At 42.1% G+C, this 10,301-nt stretch overlaps 1 protein-coding gene across 4 annotated transcripts in view; it reads left to right on the top strand.

The window, feature by feature from the left end:
* The window catches only part of nphp4 (nephronophthisis 4), a 207,082-nt gene that overhangs the window by 147,634 nt on the left and 49,147 nt on the right, over positions 1-10,301 (top strand). For all 4 annotated transcript variants that reach the window (XM_072681571.1, XM_072681570.1, XM_072681573.1 and 1 more), the window contains one exon: positions 5,125-5,303. In XM_072681571.1, the coding sequence (XP_072537672.1) occupies positions 5,125-5,303 (179 nt within the window). The remainder of the gene's footprint in view (positions 1-5,124; positions 5,304-10,301) is intronic.

Here is a 10,301-nt window from a genome sequence, read left to right as displayed (position 1 = left end):
GTTTTCCTATGTAACCATGTAAAATATTTGTGATTCGGTTGAATCTGTGCTAAATAGATGAAAAACTGAATCAACATTAAAAAAACTAATCAGTAAACAAGATCTTGAAGTGATGTGGAGGAAACAGCTCACAGGGGAAAAATCCTCCTTGGAAAATATGCTAACTGATACCACATTTCCACTATTCATCTTGTTAAATTACACATTAATTCTAGTAATTAGCAACTATTTAACTGAACATTTGATTATTTGTGAAAATCTGTTGTAAAGTGCTTTATAAATAAATACATATGAATGTTAGGGGCTCATGTTCTAAATCTTTACAGTCTAAGACAAGCGGAAGGCTCTTTAAAGATTCAGAAAGTGTTTATTTTGAGAATACTGATTCTTCTTAGACTTTTTCTTTAGAGGAGAGTTTTTAAAAAAGCACATAAAGGAAGATTTGACTGTAACCGAAATGGATCATGGATTAGAATTGAACTATTAAGGGAGAGACTAAACTAAATTTAGTAAAGTGTTGAGCTGTTCATGGAATTCACTGTCATCTTGGGTCTGCATGGGACGATGTAAAATGCTCGTATCAGTCACTTGGTTATGTGCAAACGACATCGTATCCTTTTCGCTTCGCTGTCTTTTGCTTAGTGACAAGAGACTCGTGATGCATTTTGGTCCACACTCAGTCTGTGTAGTGTTCACTGTAGGAGATTGTAGTGGCCTTAAAATTCCACTAAGCCATCCGGACACTCAAAGAAAAATGTCTGACATACTCACTACTAAAAGGTAAATAGGGATCCATTTCAGTCACAGCATTTGTTTATTAAGACACTTTTGAGAGTTCTGCTTCTGTTCTTTGTGCCACACATAGTGTGTTGATAATTAATCCTGACGTTGCTAGTAAACAGTTTATATAATATGACTTTCTGGACAAATTTATTTAGTTTGATGGTCGACCTTTTTTTTAAAATGACCATTTGATGATTTTTAATATATTGTAATACAGTACAATTGACCTCTCTGATCATTTAGCTCTTAGATGCTTTGCTGTAAGTAAGGACTTACAATCCTACTTTAAAGTAGATCGACTTAAGTAGGTCCTTGCAGGTCTGATCATGTGTTTGTACACATGCAAGCCTGTAGGAAATGAGGGCCTCCAAGTATGTACAGTGCACAGTTGTGTTCAGAGATGCTGTAATTACATTAATTCCTAAGGCACTGTTGAGTCATAGTGGACATAATTAATTTTCATTCTGTTGCATCATGCTTTGCATTATTTTTCCAGCCAAGAAAGCCCACCTTCCCAAATCACTGTAGCAAGTAACTGTATTCATATTGATTTTTCTTTCCTGTGACAGTGAAAGGACAGGGAGCAGTGAATTTGCAAGAAAGCTATCGATCTTGCATCCAGGAACTGCTGAGGCACCATGTGATTTAAATAGACTGATTTACTTTATGATTTGCTCACACGGTCTGAGAGAATTATGAGACCATAAATATAATGTCAATTTACAGTGTGGGAAATGGAGTGAATTTTTTACTTCTTGTGGAAGGCTGTGCGGTCACTCATTTTTAGATAAATTCTAATTCTGTTGAAGAGATTAGTGGTGGTTTGAGTGGTCCATTGTAGCAATTTAATCAGTATCAGTAACATATTAACAACAGATCTGTGAAGTAGACCTACATGAAGTAAACTTAATGTTGTTTCCTTAAGCTGATTAATTCAATTTAATTCAGTTCAAATGTATTTCTATAGAGAAGTGTTGTCACAAAGCAGCTTTACAGAGATCTGGGTCCGATACCTCTTTTGAGCAAGCCGGTGGCGACAGTGGTAAAAACTCTCAGATTGAGCGGAAGAAACCTTGAAACTCGAAAGGGGAACCCTACCTTCTCTGGTCGACACCGGCTAGCACAACAAATGACAGAGCAACAGGAATAAAAACGTACAAAAAAACAATAGCGCCGAGCAGCAGGATAATGGAGAGCCCGGTCTGGCAGTACCAGGACAGAACAGTCACATCTAAATACATGGGAAAGAAACAGAACAGAACAAAAAGGAAGGGAAAACAAAGGTTAGGAGGATAGCAGCAAGTGGGACAAGGCTGACTCAGAAGATCGTAACCTTTACCCCAGTCTGAAACCTAACCCTGCTCTGAACCTTAACCTTAACCTTAACTCAAAACCTAATCCTGACCCTAATTCTAATCATAATGTCCACCCAAAACCTAAAATCATGGCCCTAACCCTTGCCCTAATACTAAGCCTACTTTTAACCCAAAAGCTTCCCTTGACCCTAACCCTAATCTTAACCTCATCCCAAAACCCTAATTTTAATTCTTACCCTGGCCCTAGTCCTAAATGTAATGTCAACTCATAAAGTAACCCTAACCCTGGTCCTAATCCTAACCATAATGTCAACCCAAAACCTAATGCTCACCCTAGTCCTAATCCTAACCATAACGTCAACTCAAAACCTAATCCTAACCATAATGCCAGCCCAAAACCTAAACCTAATGCTCACCCTAGTCTTAATCCTAACCATAATGTCAACTCAAAACCTAATCCTAACCATAACGTCAACTCAAAACATAATCCTAATGCTCACCCTGGTCCTAATCCTAACCATAATGTCAACTCAAAACCTAATCCTAATCCTAACCCTGGTCCTAATCCTAACCATAATGTCAACTCAAAAACTAATCCTAAACATAATGTCAACCCAAAACCTAAACCTAATCCTAACCCTGGTCCTAATCCTAACCATAACATCAACTCAAAACCTAATCCTAATGCTCACCCTGGTCCTAATCTTATCCTATCTTTATTATAATTCTAACCTTAAACTCAACTTACAATCTAACCCTAACTTCAACCCACAACAGAACCCTTACCCAAAGCTTCCCTCAGTCCAAACCTCAACCTAACTCTCAGTCCAGCCCCAATCCTGACCCTAACCTTAACCGACCCTAAAGGACAGACTGGTGTCAGCAGCATGTCTGAAACCTTGTTGAGGATGTAGAGATGGTACTATAATGTAGAAATTGGACCTTAGCTGTTCAGTGACTTTGCAGGTGAAGATCTACAGATCTAAGCCTGGAAAGGACCACTCTAAATAAAGTGTCATTCAAATATTTCTTAATAAAGGCCCGCTTTATTTGCTCATTTTGAAATATGAACATCATATTATAATGGATATAGAAATTATGCTGAAAACACAGAACATCAAAGGGCTTTAATTAAAGGAATGATTTTTCTGGGTCATTTTTACAATTCTGGATCACTCTGAAGCCTCGACGGGGCAGAGTGGACACGTACTGCCTCAGCTGGGATCCAGGCTTTGTGAGATCTGCTTTTTGTGGTGTTTTCAGAGCTAGAAGTGTATCATTGCTGTCAGAACAAAGCCTTGTATCTCCTAAATAGTAATTTTACAGAAAAAGCAATGAAATGGAAGTGTAATAAGATTTTAGTTATTTTGCCATTTTTGAAGTTGTGACAGTGCAAAGTGTAACTGGCATTTTCTAATTACGATATAAACCATAATGATATGACAGCAACATTATGTTAATGTGGTTTGGCTCGTAGCTGGCTTCTGATTGCTTCTCACTTGGGTGGCAAATGATCTGCTGGTAGATGAAATATACAGTTTTGGCACCTAAGAATATTATTTCAAATAATTTATTTTGGCATTAGAAAACTTTAAAAACTAGTAATAAGAAAATAAGTAATAAGAATTTCTCGGTTTGTAGAAAGCAGATAAGATTAGGGATGTAACTTTTCCGATACCGATATCAGAGTTTCAATTATCTGCCAATACACAGATACAGATACAAGTCTAGGTAGATGGCTCAACTTTTTATAGGTTGTACTTTTTTAGATCTTATCCCAAATAAGATCTAAGAAGCTTGAAAAAACAGCATTTAGTGGTTGGTTAACTGCATATTTGAAAAGTTTTAGAGCTATGAAAAAGTAGAAATTGCCACAATGCAGTAATACATGCAGGTAGGGAAGCATAATCTTGCTAAGTTTGACAAATGCCTTCAAATACTCCATAAAATAAAAAGTAAATAATTAATTAATTCATTTCTTAATATTTGAATGTGGTACAGGGTTAAATCTTTCTGTTTATTTTTGTTTGGTTCTTAGATTTATCTTGATATAATCTCTACGTGTGTCACAGCATAGAGCTTTGTCAAGACTCTCAGCATTACAATTGGTGTTTAAAATTCACATTTTAGAGCAGTAAAAAAATGCTAATTTAGAAACCAAAAGTGCTTATGCAGAAATTTCACATTCTGGTACAAGTCTCTATGTGAAAAGGTACTTCAGTGTGTGTCCTGTAAACAAACTGCTTAAACTTACATTTTGGTTTCAGAACCAAAAGAACCACATGGAAAGAAAAACTTTTACTGGTTGTTTAAACGTTTCATAACAAAGTATGTCCCTATGTAAAAAAACACTTCATGGTATTGGTGTTCTCTATTACCGATACTGTGTGTTGGTATCTGTGCTGGTACAGATACGGTATTGTATATAATACTAGACTCCCAAGAGGAGAGCCAAACGGAGTTATGAGTACAAGAAGTCTTTAGTGCAAGTTTAAGTATTTGGCGTGGGCCCCGTCCTCAGCTCAGGTCCTGCTACATCTGGACCTAGCAGATCCTTCCGTATGTAGAAGCTATGTATGTAGAACCCCCTGGGGAACCGTGCGGGACCATCCTGGTGGTGGAGGGGAGGAAGGAGGGAAGAAACGTAGCATCTGCAGCATCTGAAAGCAGCAAAATAGGTGCGTGAGTGGAGGTCTTTTAAAAACAGGTGGAAGCTGGTGATTGACTGAGGAAAAGGTGACCCAGGAGAACTTTCAGTGGAGCTTTCATTTGTATTTATTCTAATATTAGTGATTTACTGCATATGTAATGACCAATAATGGCCAAATGAGCTTTTTCATTCTATTTTTTACGGCAGCCTAAAACTTTTGCACTGCTGTCTGTATTTGGGAAATCTGGAAAAAGATTCTGTCTGCAAATGTGTTCCAGAAGTGTTCATTATTCCATCAACTTCTATCATATCCATGTTTCAATCTTTACTCCAGACTGAGCTTCCTCTTTACCCAGAATCCCTTGCGATCCACAGGGTCCCCCAGGCAGGTGTTCACACGGATTGGCCGAGCTCCGTCCATTTCACCTTTCAGCTGTACCGCTTTCCTCCTGTCACCACCCAATGCCTCAAGCTCCTGGAGCCCGAGCCCAAGCCCCGGCCTGATTACCCCTGTGTTCTCTCGCTTATCAACAAGGATGGCACGCTCAGCTCAGGTGAGATTATGGTCCGCACACCCCCGCCGGGGGAGCTCCCTGCTGCCTTTTTTTTCTTTTCTTTTTTCTAAACTCTGCTGTCTGTGTAGCTCTCTGGGAAAGATCTTGTCATGAATTACCTCTATGTTTTTTTTTCTCAAGATGGGATTGGACGTGTTATATTTTGAGCATCTGGTGCTGTCAAGCATCTTGTTACATTTACTACAAAATGAATGCACATGGTGGTGGGTTTTTTTCTGTTTGTTTTGGGGGGGGGGGGTATCTGTTAGCACAGTATTGGCCCTGGAGAACCTGTGGATATACATTAGCAGCCCTAAAAATCAATTGTCATATCAGTAATTGCCATTATTTTTTTCATCAGTGTGGCCCATAAAAATGTTTGGACACCTTACAGAGGATTTTTCCCCCACTATTCTTTTTGAAGGCCTTTAGTTCTGAGATATTCTTGAGTTGTCTTGCTGCACTGCTTTCCTAAAGTCAATCTACAAATGTTCTGTGATGTTTAGGTCAGGGAACTGTGCAGGCCTTTCCAAAATCTGTAGTTTGTGTCTCTTCGGGTTCTCCATGATGGATGTTGAGGCATGTTTTAGATCATTATCCTGTTATAGAAGCCAATAACTTTTGAACATATCTAGGATTTGCTGGTATTTTGTGGAATCCAGTCTATGCACCAACCCATAGTGCCAATGCCACTGGCAGCAACACAACCCCATTTGTTGGCAAGGTGTTCTTTTCATGAAATGCAGTTCCCTCCCCACCCCCCACAAACATACTTTCACAGATTGTGTCCAAATAGTCTTATTTTGACTCAGTCAGTCCAGTGCTTGTTACCAAAACTGATTTGGCTTGCGTAGATGTTCTGTAGCATACTTCAGACGTTACGTTCTGTGCCAAGGTAAGGTAAGTTTTCCTCCTTATGACTCTTCCATTAAGAATATGTTTGTGTAAGCAATGCTGCACAGTGGAACAGTGCACCACCATAGTGACTCAGCTAAAAGTTCATGCGGTCATGTGGAGGGTTTGAGTTGCCGCTCTAACCAGCAGTTTTTTCATGGTCTCCTAGATCTCTTGACCTCCACAGTTCCATCATTTATTTCTTAACATTCCACAAAACATTTCTTCTTATGACCTTCACCTGCCTCATGGGCATTGATTACTTTTGTCTTCAGATCTTTAGACAGTTTCTTAGCGGAGCCCATGTTTGAGGAGTCAGGGATTTTATAAAGCTTGGAAAATTGGGTCAGTAGACAGTTCCTAATTACAGTTGGTGACATGCCTCAGGCCTGATTTGCTGGTCAAGGTCTGAGACCTTGTCAAAAAAAAAGCGTCTAAGCCTTTGCAGTGCTCACTGTCTCCAAATGTTTCCTCAGGCCGTATTGATGATGTTGAGATGAAGTTGATATGTAATGAAAGACAAAGTAACTCAGTTTCAAACAAGTAACAAAGTTTCTCAGCTCAGTCCTCCTGAATGAAGCAAAAGCCATACATTTGTGTGCTTTTAGGTTAGTTAGATAACAATCACGTAATATTAACTCACTGACTTATCAAAGTTACCGGCTTGGCAATTAAGAGCCTTATTTTCTTTTTGTGTCATGCACATGCTTTCACTCAGACACTCTGCTCTTGCTTATAAGGACAACGGGATATCATTAGCTTGGAAGCCTGTATGAAAAGGTTTTCTGTTTTGTTTTTCAGCATCCATACATCCACATTTCCCCAAAGTCCACTTCACGAGAACCACCACCCAATGACCTGATGGCCTTCAAATACAAATACAGAAAATAAAAAATAAATAAATAAATTACTTAATTAATTTCTTACTATTTAAATGTGGTAAGGGGTCAAATCATTTGGTTTATTTTGGTTCTTAGATTTATCTTGATATAATCTCCACGTGTGGCAGCTTTGTCGAGGCTCTCAGCATTAAAAGTAGGCTCAAGCAGCGCTTCAGCAGAAGGCCTTTTCTGGGGGTTTGGAAATTAGCAGTTAATGCATAAGCTTTTGGCCAGGGTCCATAGACTGCTCCCAAAAACACAGTGGACTGTCCCAAGAGCAGGGAGCTGAAGCTAAGCGACTTGCTGCTGCTTTTGCTGTTGGTGAGACATCCGATCTGGCACAGCGGCACCATTCTCCTGCCAAAAACACTCATTAGCTTCCTCCCCCTTATGTGCCTGCCATTTATTTGTATTAACTGTGACCCGCAAATCAACAGATCCTGCAATGAAATTCCACTTTTGTTTTTCCTTAGTTATTAGGAGCAGTGATATTTGTGGGCCTGTCTGTTACGTGCATTTGCCAATTCAGCCTTTTGGAATAATGAATGGGTAGAGAGTGTTTCCACAAACTGTGCCAACCTCAGCATCGTTTCTCAGTCCGATGTTATTCGGAGTATTGATGTGTGCGCTCAGCTTTGTGGCACCGAACAATAAAGCACATAAAACAGTGATCATTTATAGAGCCGCAGAGACCTCTGAACCAAAACATGTCTCTCTTTCACTCTCTCTGTTCTCTTTCTTGGTCTCTCTTTCTCCTCATCTTCCTCTTCCTTTACCATTCTATTTTCTGTCACCCCCACAGCTGGTGGGGCTGGTGGGCTGTAACTGGCCTGTGCTGGTGAGCTGGCTGGCTGTGGGGCTGGTGGGCTGTAGCTGGCGAGTTGGCTGGTTATAGGGCTGGTGGACTGTAGTTGGCTGGCTGTGGGTGTGACTGTGAGCATGGCTGGTTGTGGAGCTGGTGGACTGTATTTGGCTGGTTGTGGGGCTGGCTGTGGGTCTGACTGGTTGGGGGTCTGGTGGACTGTAGCTGGCCTGGGCTGTTAAGCTGAATGGGGCTGGCTATAGGTCTAGCTGGTGGACTGTATCTGGCTGGTTGTGGAGCTGGCTGTTCTGGCTGATTGTGGGGCTGGCTGCTCTGGCTGGTTGTGGGGCTGGTGGACTGTATCTGGCTGGTTGTGGAGCTAGTGCACTGTATCTGGACTGTATCTGGTTTTTTTTTTTTTTTTTTTTTTTTTTTTTTACACCTTTTTGCCACTCCCTCTGCGTGTGAGCACAGTTCCTTTTGCTTCCGTAAGTCGCCACGGCCTGTAGAACCACAATGCAGTTTGTCGGCTAACGTTAGCATTTAAGCTTTTACCCCATGCTTCCATATTCTCCTGAAGTAGCCGTTGCATTTAGCCTCTAGCCAGCTAGTGGACAGAGTACATTTTTACATTTGGACTTTTTTAATTGGCCCCTGGCTGGTTGTAGGGCTGGTGGACTGTAGTCGATCGGGCTGGTGGGCTGGCTGGTTGTGGGGCTGGTGGACTGTAGCTGATCTGGGCTGGTGGGCTGGCTGGTTGTGGGGCTGGTGGACTGTAGTTGACCTGGGCTGGTGGGCTGGCGGGTTGTGGGACTCGTGGACTGTAGTTAGTGTCTGTTGGTGAACTGGTTTATGATTTGCTCTCTCTCCCCCCGCCCCCTTTCTCTGCTGTCTTTCCCTCTCTCTCTGTCTCTCTCTGCCAATCTACTTTATATCTGACTCTCTCTCTCCCTCTACCAGGCTCTCTTTACCTCTCTCTCTCTCGACTGTCTGTTGCTATCCCTCTCTCATTCTACCTCTTTTTACCTCGTGTCTCTCTCTCTCTCTCTCTCTCTCTCTCTCTCTCTCTCCTCTCTATCTTCCTCCATCCTTCTCTATGTCTCTCTCTGTGTGCCCTTCTCTCTCTATCGAACTCTCTGTCTGTCTCTCTCTTATCTCCCTCTCTCTGTTTCTCTTGCTCACTCTCTCTGTGCGCTGTTATCCCAGCAGTCCTCTGTCTGCCTGCTGGGAGAGTTAATGGTGCGAGCAGTGAGAGGCGATGGAGAAACGGAGGCAGGCAGCAGGACAAAGAAAGAACATGTGGGACAGAGAAAGAGAGGAAAGGGGAAAGATGCACAGCAATCGAGGTGCTGGGGGTGTGAGGGGTTACTCAACTGTTAAACATGCTCTTACTTGCAGCCCCCTGTCTGAGACGCTCTTTCAGTGGACATGATATGATCCATAAAAGATAGATATTTCCGCCAGCAGCAGCGCAGAGAGCAGCCCCCCAGTGCCCCACTACCCACTCAGACTGCACACTATACACTACTGTTCTAAGAGCTTGAAGGTATTTCTGCTCGAGATTCTTTCTGTACAGTTCTAGCTGATATAGTACATATTAAAGTAATACAAACTGAACTTCAGAAATGCATGTCTTGAGTATGTAAGTTGTTCTGTGATGTATAAGCAGTGAGTGTGTAACTTTGGCTGGGATCTTCTTTTAAAAATGCTCAGATGCAGTTTTACAAGCCTGTTTACAACCCTGTTATTTGTCTCAGATGCACACATATGGTGGGCTTGTAGAAAAGAAAACAACAATTAGCTCTGATTTTATTGGCTGGTTTATGTTACGTTATGTTGACCTGGGCTGAAAAGCTGGCTGGTTGTGTGGCTGGTGGACTGTAATTGACCTGGGCTGAAAAGCTGGCTGGTTGTGTGGCTGGTGGACTGTAGTTGACCTGGGTTGGTGAGCTGGCTGGTTGTGGGGCTGGTGGACTGTAGTTGACCTGGACTGGTCAGCTGGCTGGTTGTGGGGCTGGTGGACTGTAGTTGACCTGGACTGGTCAGCTGGCTGGTTGTAGGGCTGGTGGACTGTAGTTGACCTGGGCTGGTGAGATGGCTGGTTGTGGGGCTGGTGGACTGTAGTTGACCTGGGCTGGTGAGCTGGCTGGTTGTGGGGCTGGTGGACTGTAGTTGACCTGGGCTGGTGAGCTGGCTGGTTGTGGGGCTGGTGGACTGTAGTTGTAGAAGCCGTTGCGTTTAGCCTCTAGCCAGCTAGTGGGCCAAGTATGTTTGTTCTACAGCTCTGTTTTACATATGTGGGATTTCGCTTTTGAAAGAGGACACAGCAGGGTTTGAGGTTCATGGTTTGCCAGTTCCATGTCCTGAGCTCTCATTCTTCAGCTATGCCAAAATAAATAGAGTTTGACATCCTAGGGCCCC

This window comes from Salminus brasiliensis, chromosome 6 (assembly GCF_030463535.1).
Source record: "Salminus brasiliensis chromosome 6, fSalBra1.hap2, whole genome shotgun sequence".
NCBI classification, from domain to species: domain Eukaryota; kingdom Metazoa; phylum Chordata; class Actinopteri; order Characiformes; family Bryconidae; genus Salminus; species Salminus brasiliensis.
This window is presented reverse-complemented; position numbering and strand designations above follow the sequence as displayed.